We start from the raw sequence: 15,626 nt of genomic DNA on the forward strand, positions 1-15,626 counted from the left end.
CCCCCCTCTGGGTAGCTGAAATTATGCCAAACTTGACGCTTTTCTTAGTTTTAGTTTAGCCCTACGTGAGAGATTTTGGTGATCTCTGGATGACCTTGTCGACTTTGATTGCAACCGGTATTGTCTAGCTTTCCCCGTCTACTTATCCGCTTTCGTGCGGCTCATAATTTCATCACAAACATTCAGTAAATTCTTTCTGTGTCGACATCCTTTTAGTTCTTAACTGCGTCTTCGCTTTCTTTTTAAAAAATGTTGTCAATTACAGGAAATCCTCAAAATATTATTTGGTCGTCAGCTGTAAAATAACCATTAACCAACCAATTGCTCAAGTTTACATTTTTAAGTTATCGTGAAATGAGTATGACACTGAGCATAATGCGCTTACGTTTCGTTATCTAAAGGGATTCTGCAACAGTGCATTTTAATACCAATTTTTAGCTGTAGATCCTAGCTATGCACTGGGGTTGCCGAACCATTTTTTAAACAAGATTATGTCAAAGCTATTTCAAAAATCAAATTGAGAAACCCTATTGGTCAATAGAAGCTTTACCAGCGATATAGCGGCGTTAAGTTGTTCCGAAAGCAAATCTTGTAATCGATACATTTTCGCGCAAAATAAAACAAAAATGAAAACATTTCGAGTTGACGTTTTGACTCATAGATGGCGTTGGCTATTTACGGACCCCCCCTTCTTACACATTTTCTGGCACGTCATCCCTGCTCCCCCTTTCCCCTTCCTAGATCTGTCCTAGTTCGAGCAGCCTTCGCCATTTGGTGAGTTTCCATCATTGATTCTAATTCCAATTTTATACCGAATATTCCGTCACCTAGTGCATACGTGTTTGAAAGCAGGGCAAATAGATATTTTAAGACAACTTGTATAAATTTTTTTAAAGAAAGATAACCGTATTTAATCAAGAAATCACGTGGCTTACGGCTTCACCACGTGGTTGTTGCTGCTTTTCAAACGGGAGGGCTCTGCTGGGTGTTGGTGCAGCTCTTTTGTGTCAGCTTGTCTCTGCCCAAAATCCCCAAGCGAAGAAAAAGTCTATTTAAAAAGCCGGTCTAGCCGTATCTCGCTTCTCTTCAGACAGCAGTCGTGTCCGTAGACAGAGCTCCTCAGCGTTCTTTAAGGTCTTTTTTATATTTTCTTCTTTAGAGTTTTGTTTTAAAACTTAATGGAGGGTTGTTTAATTACTCGAGTTAGATATCTTTCACGTGTCATTTTGTTCGTGCTCATTTGTATTGCAATTTCCTTGTCATCCATGCATTGATTCATATTCATTGACACATATTTGTTCTTGTTTCTTTCCACAGAGAGCTTTTGAGTTTTGTTATTTTCATCCCTCCCAGCACGTCCATCGCCGTCTCATTCTGCACCTCACTCGTAGTTTTTGATTTTATTCATCAACATGAAACTCGAAGGAAGAGGTATCAAATTTCAATTTTGTGTTTCAACTTTTATAACAATGGTGGATGGCACTGTGGTTTAGTTCCATTTGTCTGAAATCAGCTTTCTCTGTGTGTGACTTTTTAGACACGTTCACCAATGAGAAACTGGTTTCCATTTTTCGTTGCTGTTGTTGGGCCGATTTTTTTAAAAAGTTTCCTTTGTGGGGTTTACGTGGTACACTCGGCCATCGATCGTAGACGCTCGAAATTCTTGTATACTACCTAAGGGGCCGAATTTTTAAAAACTTGCCCATGACAACGACCTTCAGATTGTCGTGGAAACTAGATAGATAGCTGACTAAAACCCAAATGAATCTTTTATAACTCTAGGAGGAAGTTGGGAAGGGCAATGTTATCTTTCGAGTTGCTAGGCAACACAGGAGGGTTCGTTGTGTTTTGAACGTCATTTATGGGGTTGTTGAAGATGCACTCGTACCTTGACCTATATTATTTTTAAGTCCAACCGAGGGGTGTTTGTTTGTTTTTCCTGTCGGAGCATTGAACTCGTGAAGCCGATTTTTTGGTTACCCATCGTCCCAGACTTTATGATGCACTTGAGCATAACACTCGCCAAAAAAAAAACCGTTTGGTGTCGAAATTCACGATAGCCATCGGCTGATATTCCAATGCGAACGTCTTTTACCGACAAGCTACAGTCGAATTTCGCTCAATGACCTGCCCCCGAGCGTTGTTTTAACATTTTTATTTGGCTTGGCGCTGTAGGCAATTATAGTCTGGGCCATTTTGTTTTCATAAACCCCCCTTTTAATTTTGTAGTGGCGCCTAGTACCCCTCCAGCCAAACTATTTACCTGAAGCACCTCTTTTGCTGTCTACGTGGGGCACCTGACTTGGCCGTCCCTTTTATTTTTCCTGTTCTTCTCACATTTTTCAAGGATATCCATCGTTGTATAAATAACGCGATATAATAATGGAGAAGAAGGAAAACGTATTCGAGCCGTGTCTTCGTCGTGACAATATCTTTCTGGTAGGTTGCCAGTTGGGCTATCGTTTATCGCTCATTTTCTGGCTCGTCATTTCTCTGACTCGTTGCTCTGGCGTCTTAGTTTTTCAGATGAGAAGAAGAGCTCAAATCGCCCAGTCTACTTGGACACTACTAGTAAAAATAAACCTTCATGGGGGCAACAAAAAAAGACGGAAGCTCCGGCGTTCGTTTCGAGTAGGGTATTTTTTGTGTTTGAAAAGGTCGGCGCACACACGATGTTTGGTTTGTTTTTAACTCTTCGTATTTTTAGATGAGCATAGTAGTAGTTCCAGCGAGAACGGGGGGTGTGTGCGTGCGGCCGTCACTTTTTCGGGACGTATCAAACGGCGCATTCTGTGACAACATATTTTTAGAACCCGGGATCTCGTTGATCCAAATTTACGGCCTCGAAAGACAAGTGAATGAGCGAATTATTACGACACAAATTGAACGGGAAAACAACAACAACAAATTAAGTATTCTGAAAAAAATGAATACGATAGTGTTGATGTTTTCCCAGTCACGAGTTTACGCTGAGTCGAATTAGCACAGGGCGATAGACGGGCGGCATGTGAATACCGAGAAACTAGTTCTAGCCACAAGTTTGCATTGGAAACACATCCCGTGTTAGCAAACAACTTTGATAACGCTAATACTTATCTGCTACTGTGTTTGTTATTTCTTACATCTTGAAACGAGAAAAAACCGCTTGGCGATGCATTGGTTGTCATATGGATTAGACGGAAGTTGTTTGGGTTCAAGATGGTACGACAGTTAATGAAACGAAGCGTGAAATGGGAGGGGGGGGGAGTTGGTTGAAGGAGAAAGGGGGAGCTGATATTTTGGATCCAAAACAGCATTGTCGTGCGAATGTTGGCTAATTTAATCATGTCTCAAATATCGTTGCCATTGGTTACCATCGTTAATAGATTTACTGCAGTTGTGCAACTTCTTTTGGCTTCTCTTGACTATTCCGGTAGGCTCTATTTCAAATCCGGGGTGGTGCTGATGCAACTCTTGCCATACCGTCACGTGAGGCGCAAATCACGCGTGAGAACGCCTGTCCTCACTACCTGTCACAGGCGCGTTAGGTTTCCAGCCTATCGCTTCGTAAAAATATTTATTGTAACAGAAAGAAAACAAAAATTTTACGAATCCCAGTGACTCGTAAAATTCTTTTGTTTCGTGCACTGAATTTCTGCCGTCCTGGAGACGACGGTCGTTCTTTGTTCCATGTTTTTCGCTTTAGATAGGGGCCGGGATTTGTTCTCGTATGAAAACAAAAAACCATGGGACGTGATGAGTTGAAAGTCTTAATACGTCATTGATCAAACGGTAGAGCACGTGATGGCAATGTTTGCGCAAGCGCCTTGAGAGTTGGTGGGGGTTCTGTTTCCGAAACGCGTCGATCAATAATTGAGAAGGAGAGCGTGCGCTTTCTCGACTGTTGTAAAGATAGATGCCGCTCGTTTCCCAAGACACAAAAAAGTGGGTAGTGTTGAAAGTTCTCCGGGTGCAGGTAGTAGTGTCTCCGGCGTCCCTTCGCGTTTTGGTGGGCCGACACCTGGCGTGACCTTAGAGACCTGGTTTCTTTGCCCTTCCTGCCTCCGTTTATTTTATTTTTTTTCTTCGGTTTCAATTTCTACTTTGCCCTTCCCTACAGCCCTCAGGTAAAAAACAAAAATCTTGTACGTAACTTTTTTGTTTTTTTATAAATTTTACATATGGGGGTTTTTCCTATCCATTTTCTAGAAAGTCTCCCCCCAAGGTTCTTTGGTTGTTGACATTTGTAGAGGGTAAAAGAAGGATAAGAAGGAAGTTTACGGGGGGTGGAATTTTAGTCGGTTGCCAGTCACTTCATAGGTTTCGTCAGTAGTTGGGATCGTGTCCAAGAAATAACCCGATTATTTCATTTGTTTTTTTATTCCACCCTTGGTAAATAAGATAATCTTTTATAAAAGGAACTAGTTGATGTGTTTCTATGTCATTGACAACAACTTTCTATACAGTTGCTCTTTGTTTTGATTCCCAGTGCTTTTTGTGTTGATTTTCCATTTAATTGTTGCTAACTTGTAGCTCGTTTAATGATTGACGTCGGATGTTCGATCGACAATGGCGTCGTCGTCCCAATGATGCAACACAACTGTGTGGGTGGAGAAAGGTTTAAAAAAATAGTAAAAAAAACAAACCAAAAACCGAATGAGGGATTCGTCGGATTTCCCGTCCGTATCTCGGTTTTGTTGCCATGTACTCTCGTCATAGTCATGTAAGAACGTGTTCAGTCACGTAGTCTACGCGTGTAATTTAGAATGTTGTTTTTGTCGTAGCAAACAATCCCGAATTCAGGTCAACGGAAAGGTTTTATCTTTTATCTTTTAATATGATTACAGATGGCGAAAAAACAAGACTGCTTTTTTCATGGCGTGACAAAAAGAAAACGGCATAGAATAATAATAATAAAAATGGGTTCATTGCGTGCGGCAGGGTCGTAATCGATTTAATATGGCGAATTGAATTGTTTCGTTTCTTTTATTTTGTGTGTGTTGTTTTGTTTTATTTAAATTTTTCTCAATACTTTTTTTGCGTGACTTTTGTAGAGATCGAGACTATGGCTATGGGTGCTGCCACGGCGACGAATGGCGACGCAACACCGGTGGACATCCCCGGCCGTCGCCTGTACGTTAATGGCGGAGATGAGAAGAAGAACGGCGCCAGTCTTCATCACAAACATCAGCACTCGTCTCGATCCTCGGATGACGACGAGGTGCCCGATGGTAAACTCCGATGATTAGCCTTACCATTATTACTTCCCTTGTGATGATTGTGGCCGGCAGGCCGCCATTGCCCACGTTCGTGTCATAAGTGAACGTGGATGACGTTCATTTACATGATCAATATCAAGTGATACTTAAAATGGTTTTCCCAATTTCTGGATCAGATGACTCGATCATGGAGCGGACGCCTTCTATGATCTTTACCGATGCCGAATTTAATTCGAGCACGTTGCAGGGCCTCTCCAAGCTGCGCAAGAATCGACAGTTTTGCGACGTCATTCTGCAGGTATGTGCTATCATTTCATTATTTATCATCCGATTATTGTTTCATGTTGGGTTTTTTTTTGGCGCTCACGGCGTGTTGATATGCTCCAACACCCATCGCTCCCGATGAATCATGCATTTGTTTACATAACAAAAGCTATGCCATTTCTCCATTCTGTTGCATTTTGGCCCGTCTGGATGCGTGTGTAGTATACCCTGAGTGCTTCGCGTACGTTCTGTTTTTAGACGCCGTCAAGTCTGCTGACGTTGCAAAAAAGAAGTCTACAAATAATTACATTCCTGTTTTGTTTTGTCGGTCCCAATTTGTTTTTGTTTTTTTCCAAATTCGTTTAAAGTGGAGACGGGGGAATCGATAAGAAAGACGAGAAATGGCGTATTGCCCATCTTGATGTCGGGAAAGAGTCCAACGAGACTGGTGCCAAACTAGTGAAGCGTTAGATGGCGAAAGTCTTGGCATAAATGTGAAATGGGCATCTTTTTCACGTGTTATCCGACATGGAAGTTGACAGAGTCTTTTTCTGGTGAATTATCAGGTGGGGACGTGGGAGATTCCGGCTCACCGGGTGATTCTGGCGTGCTGCAGCCCTTACCTGTTTGAGCTGTTTTCGACGGACGACGGCGGCAAGTGCAGCGAGGAGAACATCATCACCTACAAGCTCAACGGCGGCTTTGAGAAGGATTCGTTCGAGCAACTCATCAACTACGCCTACACGGGAAAGTAAGCGCCACTGCCTTCCGTGCCGAGTTGTGCGCCGGTTCCACATTCATTTGCCGTCGTCTTTACAAACCTCCCCCCCGCCACCTACCCAATCTTCCTTCCTCCCCCTCACTCTTGATCCAAATTCTCGTAACATCCTCTATCCTGTCCACACAACTTCCGATCCTACCTCTGAATCCACCCGTATGATTTCCTACAATGCCAGAATGGAAGTGGCGGCCAGTCAGGTCAAGGCGGTCTACGTGGCGGCCGTAAGGCTCAAGATGGAGCGAGTTGTCAACTACTGCGCCCAGTACTTGGTCGACAACCTGGATCCTGCCACGGCCATCGAGATCCGTTCCCTGCCCGGTATCCAGCGCAACTCTGAATTGGCGGCTCGAGTCGATGCCTATCTGGCGGAAGAGGTAGCTTGTTGAAAATCTTGCGGCAAGTCAAACAACCCCTTTTCTTCGACTCCATTCCGTATCGTTTCTTTTTGTATCTACCAGATCACGAGCGTGGCCACCACAAAAGCCTTGCGCAACCTCCCTCTGGTCCAGGTGGAAGTCCTAGCCTCTTCACGGGAGGAAATGGCTCTACGCGATGCCAATGTCACCATCCTTTGCAATTTAGTTTTGGAATGGATCCATCGCAATTGGGAGCCGGCTCAGCTCAATGTCGATCAGTTGACGGCTAAAGTATTAACCCGACAAACTTTTTTTTTTCTTTTTACCCTTTTCTTCTTTGTTAGTCCTTCACCTTTTATCCTCTCTTTGTGTTGTGTATCAACAGACGCATTTGCTTTACTTGAACTTGGACAATTCCCTGCACGATTGTGTCGACATTGAGAGCGGCGACGTCATTGATTCGGACATTGTCCAGGATTATAAGAAGATGTCTCTTCGTCTTTCCCAGCCTGGCAGCAAGGTTGGATCATTTCCCATCGGATTTGTCGTTTCTATTTTTGGGGGACGACTTAATATCTAATCGTTTGGTATCGATTGCAGAATAAACGCAGGGGGTCGTCACAGCAACCGTCCCGTCCTCGACACTCTCTTTACAGGTTCGATATTGTTATATATATTGATTTGGTCGTCTCTGCTTTTAACACAAGTGTCGCCTTGCTTTTTATGTAGCCGCAATATTTCGGAAGTGGCGACTGGTTCGGAAACCATTCCGGAAGAGTTGGAATGGCGCGTAGTGGCCGCCACGCAGATGGGCGAGAAGAGCATCATGGCGTTGACGGTCATCAATGGTCGCATGACCAATCTTTCTGTTCTACAGAGACTTAACGCCGCCCCCAACGGCGCTAGGTACCGCGCGATTTATTGGATACATTTGATAGCAGATTGATTGATGTTTTTCTTTCTTTTTTAGCAATATCGACGGTATGTTGACCCCTCTGTCGACACCTGGACAGTCTAGACCACCCAGTGTTGAAAGATCCACCGAATCTCTCAGCGCCATTCCTCACATGAGCACTCCTCGTTGCGCTGTTGGATGTGCCAATTTGAACAACGCCCTTTTCGTTTGCGGTAATTGATTCGACTTGATTATACGTCGACGGACGTTATAAAGAACGAAACAAAAACGCTTTTAGGTGGCTACGATCGTGGCGAATGCTTGAGGACCGTCGAACTCTACGATCCTTCTCTTAACCGATGGAGCCAATTACCGTCCATGCGTGAGGCCCGCGGCCGTTTTGATATCGCCGTCATCGAGGGTAAAGTCTATGCTGTCGGCGGTTGCAATGGAACTACTGAATTAGCTACGGCAGAAGTCTACAGCAGTGACAACTCAAAATGGACGGCTTTGCCACCTCTGGAGTTGGCTCGCTCTAATGTTGGTAAGTCCGCAATATAAATTTTATTTTGGCATCAAAATCATTTGTCACAATTAATCCCTGCTGTGTTTTTATTTTTATAGCTGTCTGCGATCTCGCTGGAAAGGTGTACGTAATTGGCGGATGGAATGGCCAGTGTGGCATGAAACAGTGCAATATATTTGACCCTGTCGAAGGGAAATGGACAGAAATTGAACCTCTTAATTATGGTGAGAAAGATTTGTGTGGCTGTTAACATTTAATTGCGAGTCACTTTCAATGTTCATTTCTCTATTTAGGCCGGTATCAAGCTGCCGTGACCACCAGATTGGGCAAACTGTATGCCGTGGGTGGATGTGACGCTTGGAACTGCTTGAACACTGTAGAAGTTTACGATCCTGCAACTGGAATGTGGGACTTTTTGCCACCCATGAACACGGCTCGTCGAGGCTGTGGCGTTACCCTTTACCAGAGTGAGTCTTCAATCAACTGACAATGTCGTTTTTAACTTGCTGTTATAATGTTTTATTCTACAGACAAGTTGTACGTCGTTGGTGGCTCGGATGGTACCCAGTCCCTGTGTACGACAGAAGTATTTGATTTCGAGACCAATTCTTGGTCGCCTGGACCGTCCATGACTTCATGTCGTGCCAACATCAGCGTAACAGTCATCGATGGCAAACTCTTTGCTGTTGGTGGATTTTCAGGTCTGTTTTTCAACCACAGTGGGTGTAGTGAGTCGGATTGTTAATTTTAAATTTGATTTTGTGTGCACAGGCAAAGTCTTTTTAAATAGTGTTGAATACCTTGACTCCGAGTCTATGGAGTGGACGACTTTCGTCAACCGAACCTCAGCTGAAGACACGCGGTCAGAGGCTAGCGCTTTCAGCCGAAGAGAGTCGCAAATCACCTTGCCTCCCGTCGATGAAGAAAACATGGAAGAGAAAATCCCTGGCAGTCAAGCTGATTCTAGCGGGTGTGAATCTGATGAGCATTCATCCTAAATGAAGCGAAGAGAGAAAGAACAGCCATTCCGATAAAAGAGAGAGGGGAAAATGATGTTCTAAAATCCGCAATCGACATTCTATCAATCTCCTCCAACCCCCCAGGTTTGGTCCGGTTTTGTTTGATTCATTTTTACAGTCGGAAAGGTAAAAAGGAAAAGTAAGATACGAAGCAGGAACACACTTTTTTTTTTTTTTAAATCAAATTCTTTACAAAAAAAAAAGAGATACGGGGATTACTAAATGAAATATTTTTTTTTTCTCTTTCTCACCGGGGACCATTGCTCACTTACTAAAACATAAATTGGATTCTAAATAGAAGTAGAATGGGTAATTAAAAACAAAAAGACTTAAAAAACTGAATTATTCTTCGTTAGCTCGACTCTCCGACAGACTATAGAGCGAAAAATTTACAAAAAAAAAACTACTATTTTTGATGATAAAACAAATAAGTGCCAGTTGAAAAGTTCAGCAGTTTGCTAGAAATTGTCCAAGGAAGTGTCGTCTGCTGATGGTAGGAATCATTGCGGTCGGTATAATTATGTTTTAAATGGGGGGAGAAAAAAAAAGAAAATTTATACATGTACACTGATAGTCTCTCGTTAGGCGTTTCTATCCTCGTTATAAGAATAAAAAAATTTCGGTGCAACATTTTCACACAAATTTTGTTGGAATTGTTTCTTTCGTTCCCCACTTGGAAACTACTTTGGAATTGTTTTGCCCAAAATTTTTTGAACGTGGAATTCGTCTGAGTAGCGAGAATCGCTTCAAATAACGCAATGGAATTTTTCTTCCCCTTTTCTTTCTCCTCTTTAAGTTTTGTTTTCATCTTTAAATTGCCATTAAATTAGAGTACACTTTACTGTGATAGCTCGCGACGGAGAAATGTAGATTTCAATTGGCCGACTAAGTAACTAGTTAAACAAAACACTCCGGTGCTCGCAGATGAATTTGTTTGAGAGTCCTGGCGCATTCATTTAATTTGCATTTCTCCCTCTGCAAGTTTTCCCCTCCACATTTTTCTCCTCCTTTTTGATTTCTCCGTTTTAATATCAACACTTCCCATTCGAGTATACACTACACCTCACATCTGGCCATTACGTAAACCGAATACACACTGCTGTCGTTGAAATCGATAACTTTTCACCGATATGTTATTATTGATTTTAATTCGTGTAGTATTGTAGTACAGTGCATGCTTAATCAAACGTGAAATTTGTGTCGATCAATCTTTGCCTTTGGCTTGCATTGTGCTAAAAATGTCTAATAAGCTTTGAGAGACCCGTTTCTTTTTTAGATTGTTCTTCACATGGCCGGGAGACATAGCTTCGCAACACATTCAAGGCCGATTTTCCAACAGAAAACCTTTTGGCTTAACGCAGAAAACCACTTTCACATCATGTATTGAGAAGGTCAAAGAAAAGCTGGCACCATCTGCTGTCTCGAGTTCGCCGTTAAGTATAGGTATTGCAGTAGATTACAGTTCATTTGCATACATTGTATGAAAGGAAACGTTACAGTCTTAACCAATTTTTTTCCGTTAGAACATCCTTTTACGAAAAAGAAAAGCCTTTTATGGGAGGGAGATGGGTTCAATGCTACGAAGTAAAGAGCTTGACGTAGATTCAGTAAATCACAATCAATTTAAATTACGTAAAATTACATCCAAGTAGCGGTGAAGGGCCCACTTGAGTGTTTTAGCCGCGTCATTACTTTATTTCGTGCAAGTCATACGATGTTGGGAGTTTGACATGTCGCGTTTTTGTCCCACCAGCTCGTCATGTCTTTGTAGATTTTAGGTGGTAATGTTCTATTGTGGAGTGCGGCGCATAAATGGCACATGCCTTTGTTGAAGTCTTCCTGGCTGTTGCGCACTTCAAAGTATGGCTTCCACCAAAAATATTGATTGTATAGCGTGTCGTTTTTGTCGAGCATAATCATATATTCTGCAAGCCTTTCAACGCTCTCAAAGTATGCCATGTTGATGAAGGAATGCGTTGGCGCTATTCTTTCGTGGTGGTCGTGGAAGCCGATGACGACCGGCAGTATGGGGTGATGCATCATCCCGAAAAATCTAAAAAGGTAATCGTATAGTAGATAATTTTATTAAAAACCTTATTTTAAATCTTACTTTTCTGTGACGTAGTCCTGGCATATTGAGTTTTCCAGTGACAAGTAAAACTTGTATTTGTTCGCCGCCATTTGTCGACAGTCCTCTTCCCGTTTCCTTGGACACTTCATCGTCCCACAGTCACCATAAACGTCGACGTCAATGTACTTTTGAAGCTCTTTGACCAACTCCATCCTTCTGCTTTTGGACGCGCAGTTGGAGACGAACCAAGCGGCCATTTTCGTCTTTCCTTCCGCGTAATTAACCACGGAACGACTGGTTAAGTAGTCCTTCATTTGCTCGTGACTGGGATGAAGCGGAACCTTTCCAGTGGGTTTGATGTAACCATAAGGACTAACAAGATCCGAGTCCCAGCGGTAAGTCATGGTCCAGTTGAAATAGTTGGTCATTGGTTTCGTGTCAACGAATCTCCACGCCGCAGACTCAATACTCCAGAACACGTAGCGCTGCTGAGGCGAACGTCGTTCCGGCAAGTCTTTTTGCGTCCAACTGCGAAGATGAAAGACTATGGCGTCGTACTCTTCCACGTTATGACGGTCGTCGCTTGTCTCGCATTGCCAAACGGGGCACCCAGATTTACGTAACGCATCCTTACCGATTCCCACTCCGTACTTTTTGCTCCCGTATGCCTAGTTAAACAATTCTTAACAATTTGCGGGATTTAAAATTTTTTTTTAAAAGATGTCCTTACTTCATTCCAAAACAAGATCTTCTTGAATGGTGGGTCGATATCCGTCAGTGTAGCCTGCGCATAAATGTCCATCAGTTGGTAATATTCTTTAATCGAGATTGGCATTGATTTTTCGGATCCCGCTTCCTTCTCGGTTACAGCTTTAGATTCTTCCGTTGCACTGAAATTAATCGTTGTTGGGGATTCTGTTAATAACATTTCCTCCATTGCTAGTTGTCGGATGTTGTGCTTCCGCATGACAAAGTAGCATTGCCCCGCTACTAACATGAATCCCACCAGGATCAAAGCGCGTTGGCGACGCTGAATGTTAAACATGTTCACTCCTGCACAGTTTTCTGATTGATGTAGACCACAATTCTCGTATCACGTTCGCACGCGTTGAACTGCTTCGATGATTGGCACTCTTAAGGACTCCACCTTGATTGTTTGGTGTATTTCATGTCTGTTGTGCTCACTATCAGAGTGTAAACTAAAGTTGCCGGCGAAAATTCTAGTCGAGATAATAAGAAGGTATGCGGGTTGTTCCCCCGATAGTTGAGCCTCTACTGGTGGCTGCTCGGAGCAACCGAGCTTGACGCTTCATACCAGTGTACCATAGAAAAGACCCTCGAGGTTTTATTAGTTTTAACTGAGAGACAACTGTTGCGCGCACGAAATGGGCAGGGACCATCTGGTTCGAGCGCCTGCCACGTACCTGCCACGTATTCCTGTGAGTATTTCAGACACAATCGAAGGCGGGGTGAATACTCGTGTGAAAAAAGGAAGTCCCGATCATTAAGCTGCATATCACTTCCTTCTTTCTCCAACCACGGAAGCAGTCAAATTGCTGCTTCCGCAACATATTGCAAACTAATTTGACTGATAATATTTTTTTTTACTCGTGTAGATTGCAGGTCATGAAAAGTATTGAGTATGCCCATAAGGACGGAAGTGGATAATTTGCACGTAATTTTCGTGGTGTACCACCTGGATTGATATGGCCGGATCAGTACGTGCCTTGGAGCAATCATGTCAAGTAGGATTCGTTTTCCCCATTATAAAAGCCTGCTCTCTTGGAAAAAGTGCCTTCGGCTTGTCTTGATTCCATTTATTGTCTTCGTAAATTTGTACTTGTATTTCAAACAATGAAATTACGAAAGTATTTTCCTCCAAGCGTTATTATAACGGTAAGAGAATTAGGAAGAGCTAATCTCACAATAGGATGCTGTTGAGATGCCTCTGGAAATCAGGACACATTGTTACTTTGTCACAGTTACACGATTACGTAGGTGATTAGCATTTAAGTTTCGTTTTTACGTATAATAGTTTCTTGTTTGTGGAACTACTCGATTAGTTTGATAAGAGTGTTTGTTGTGATGCACTTACTCATTGAAAGGTTATTTTCATCTTCAACTTTTTAGGATTTCCCAAGTTACTGTTTACGTACTTAAGTTAAACCTCGATAATTCTTACTGAAAGCCACAAACGGTTGGCTGTAAAATACGTGATTGTATACAGCAATTGCCATCACACACGAGTTTTGCGTCTAGGCGTTCAGGGTCCCTTCAGGCCAGCGACATTCAGGCCTGAATGTCCAAATCCTTTCAGGCCAGTGTCGCTAGAAGTCTAGAACAACTATTTCCCCATGTTTTCGCGTGTTTCGATCCCTATATTTGGAAGTTGGGTTTTAAAACTTGATTGGGTTTCCCTACATATTTCAGAGTCAAATTAAGTATTAAGTCAAATTTCGCGAACTTAAGTCCCCTCTTACACATTTTCCGCCGCTTTCTCAACTAGGCTACTACACCAGTTTACATTAAAAATCACTTGTACTATTTCAATAAAATTCGCTGCTTTTTTTTTTTAGAAGAGAGGGTTATCGTGTTTCTGGGTAGTTTTACCTTACTGGCGTGAACATTGCTGGCCTGAACGTCACTGGCCTGAACGTCGTTGGCCTGAACGTCGCTGGCCTGAACGTCACTGGCCTGAACGTCACCCATCCGTTTCATTCTGTGAATAAAGACGAATAGATTTCCTGTCTCGCATTCTTCTTTAATGAGAGTACTGACGATATTGCAATACAGTAAAGTACTTTTATAATGCGGTCAGGTTTCATTGTTCGTCAACAATATAACGGAGAGAAATTGTCCTGTAGAAATCCATTAGTCACTTACCGTCTCGTTTTGCGTTTTGAGTTGTACAAAAGATATTTAACCAACATTCAAGCGATTTCTCTGTATTTCATATGGAAATTTTCAATCGAATGTAAGGCGAACGGACGGATAGCTTTCGATTTCACCCCTGCTTCCTATTTATAAATGGATTCATAAAAAGAGAAAAGTGATGCATGTTACGGCAGTCTTTATTCGAAGCATCGCCCGTCAACATGTACCGTGTTCTTGTTTGTTTATACAACATTTTAGAATATTTATAGATTAATTCAACTCAATTTCAAGAATGAGGCAATATTTAGGTTTGGTGATTGTTGTATTTTACATGTACGGCTTGCTTAGTTGGTCTGGTGCTAAAGTAAAAGCACAAATTGCTTTTGATGTAGTTTGTCCAAATGTCAATATAGTGCAGGACTTTGATATGCAAAAGGTACTATGAAATAATAAAGTTATCATTATTTACATTTTTCCATTAATCAAGATGTCATGTTCGCTTCATAAGTATTCCGGTGTATGGTTTGAAATTGAATCTTATCCCGACGTGATTGATGAGTTCGACATCTGTGTTTCATTGAGTTACTCAGTGCAAACAGACGGTGTTCTTCAGGTCGTGAGTTCTTGGTTCAATACAAGGTATTTTTCCTTTCTCATTTATTCCTAACGTCTTAATTAACTACAGCAGCGGAATGATTAGTTCAAAAGCACATGAGCGTATCCAAGGAAGCGCTCGTTTTGTTAATCCTGGCTTGGGAGCCAAACTTCTGGTTACATATCCCACTTCATTTGTTACCGAGTCAATGTCAACCGACGGTAATTTTTGGATCATCGAAACGGATTACAAGAATTACGCTATCGTTTTCTTGTGTCTTCCAATTGGACCAAACATAAGCTTTCGTATGTTGGCTCTGTTCTGTCAATTGTCTTTATTAAACAATTGTATCCATTAAATTTAGCTATTTTTTTCATAACACAGAATTTCTTTCGTACTTGAGTCGAGAGCGGTTTCCTTTTACGATGGGTCTCAATTTCGTGCATCATCGCATAGAAACGCTGGGATTAGACAGAACACTTCTCAAACCCATCGATCAGACTAACTGTCCTTCTAAAGCAGAAAAATAAACTTGTTTGTCTTGGAAAATAATTGATTTTATTGACTCATTATATGATAATCATTAAGACGTCCGTTACAGCCAAAAACACTGAAATTGTAAAAATGTAAACTTAAAACAATTCAGTTTTGATTTTCCTCTGCCATGACAAAATGTATTTTGCTAAGGGAAGCACACTTTGTTTAATAGCCCGTTTTTGCCACTATAGTTCACCTATTATTCATGTCAATGTCGGATACGTTTATACGTTTTTTTTTTTTTTTTTTAAATTGTGCTTCGCCAGGTTCTTTCCGGGCCTCTGAGAGGAGAGCCAGAGCCCACAGTTAATTCTAATTGTAGAGTTCAACCTGCAGACGGGCCAGTTTGCATGTCCTTCACGTTTGAAGGTCGCGGGGAACATTACGCAAAACGTATCAAGTGTGTAAAACTGTCAATGCGGTGGTGTAGAGGTTGGGTGAGAATTGGACGTGTTGAATCATTATCAAGCAGGTACAATAGCCGCAAGGCTCAGCCATTTGATATTCATT

The 15,626-nt window shown here is 42.1% G+C and overlaps 3 protein-coding genes across 10 annotated transcripts; 2 read left to right on the top strand and 1 right to left on the bottom strand.

Moving 5' to 3' along the window:
• Positions 1 to 699: 699 nt before the first annotated feature.
• Positions 700 to 10,154, top strand: LOC124188314 (influenza virus NS1A-binding protein homolog). 7 transcript variants are annotated; one of them, XM_046580863.1, is made up of 17 exons: positions 721 to 774; positions 897 to 1,134; positions 1,318 to 1,431; positions 5,034 to 5,210; positions 5,375 to 5,496; positions 6,029 to 6,213; positions 6,419 to 6,617; positions 6,702 to 6,890; positions 6,985 to 7,119; positions 7,200 to 7,255; positions 7,329 to 7,505; positions 7,570 to 7,727; positions 7,793 to 8,038; positions 8,119 to 8,244; positions 8,314 to 8,487; positions 8,551 to 8,721; positions 8,792 to 10,154. In XM_046580863.1, the coding sequence occupies exons 3-17, from the start codon at positions 1,413 to 1,415 to the stop codon at positions 9,016 to 9,018; spliced, it is 2,361 nt and encodes a 786-aa protein (XP_046436819.1). In that variant the 5' UTR covers positions 721 to 774; positions 897 to 1,134; positions 1,318 to 1,412; the 3' UTR covers positions 9,019 to 10,154. The 7 variants fall into 7 exon arrangements, with proteins under 7 accessions (XP_046436820.1, XP_046436819.1, XP_046436818.1 ...); XM_046580864.1 differs by lacking the exon at positions 897 to 1,134 and having other exon boundaries at positions 700 to 774; XM_046580862.1 differs by having other exon boundaries at positions 751 to 1,134.
• LOC124188327 (alpha-(1,3)-fucosyltransferase C-like) lies at positions 9,816 to 12,155 on the bottom strand. The gene is made up of 3 exons (XM_046580885.1): positions 11,841 to 12,155; positions 11,150 to 11,778; positions 9,816 to 11,092 (listed from the first exon to the last, which is right to left on the bottom strand). The coding sequence occupies exons 1-3, from the start codon at positions 12,153 to 12,155 to the stop codon at positions 10,747 to 10,749; spliced, it is 1,290 nt and encodes a 429-aa protein (XP_046436841.1). The 3' UTR covers positions 9,816 to 10,746.
• Positions 12,156 to 12,441: 286 nt separating this feature from the next.
• LOC124188341 (apolipoprotein D-like) lies at positions 12,442 to 15,128 on the top strand. Of its 2 annotated transcripts, XM_046580906.1 has the most exons (6): positions 12,442 to 12,549; positions 12,727 to 12,855; positions 14,350 to 14,420; positions 14,493 to 14,623; positions 14,685 to 14,884; positions 14,964 to 15,128. In XM_046580906.1, the coding sequence occupies exons 2-6, from the start codon at positions 12,849 to 12,851 to the stop codon at positions 15,107 to 15,109; spliced, it is 555 nt and encodes a 184-aa protein (XP_046436862.1). In that variant the 5' UTR covers positions 12,442 to 12,549; positions 12,727 to 12,848; the 3' UTR covers positions 15,110 to 15,128. The 2 variants fall into 2 exon arrangements, with proteins under 2 accessions (XP_046436862.1, XP_046436861.1); XM_046580905.1 differs by having other exon boundaries at positions 12,727 to 14,420.
• The last annotated feature ends 498 nt before the right edge of the window (positions 15,129 to 15,626 follow it).

The sequence above is a fragment of the Daphnia pulex genome, chromosome 2 (assembly GCF_021134715.1).
Source record: "Daphnia pulex isolate KAP4 chromosome 2, ASM2113471v1".
Classification (NCBI taxonomy): Eukaryota; Metazoa; Arthropoda; class Branchiopoda; order Diplostraca; family Daphniidae; genus Daphnia; species Daphnia pulex.

Bases quoted from the DNA above. Each gene is read 5' to 3' on its own strand.
- LOC124188314 (XM_046580864.1), top strand. The intron at 5,497-6,028 runs GTATGTGCTATC...GTGAATTATCAG, and splicing joins TTTGCGACGTCATTCTGCAG to GTGGGGACGTGGGAGATTCC. The intron at 7,728-7,792 runs GTAATTGATTCG...AAACGCTTTTAG, and splicing joins CAACGCCCTTTTCGTTTGCG to GTGGCTACGATCGTGGCGAA.
- LOC124188341 (XM_046580905.1), top strand. From the start codon at position 14,277: ATGAGGCAATATTTAGGTTTGGTGATTGTTGTATTTTACATGTACGGC. The intron at 14,421-14,492 runs GTACTATGAAAT...TCGCTTCATAAG, and splicing joins AGGACTTTGATATGCAAAAG to TATTCCGGTGTATGGTTTGA. The intron at 14,624-14,684 runs GTATTTTTCCTT...CGGAATGATTAG, and splicing joins AGTTCTTGGTTCAATACAAG to TTCAAAAGCACATGAGCGTA.
- LOC124188327 (XM_046580885.1), bottom strand. From the start codon at position 12,155: ATGTTTAACATTCAGCGTCGCCAACGCGCTTTGATCCTGGTGGGATTC. The intron at 11,779-11,840 runs GTAAGGACATCT...TTGTTTAACTAG, and splicing joins AGATCTTGTTTTGGAATGAA to GCATACGGGAGCAAAAAGTA. The intron at 11,093-11,149 runs GTAAGATTTAAA...TTACCTTTTTAG, and splicing joins CAGGACTACGTCACAGAAAA to ATTTTTCGGGATGATGCATC.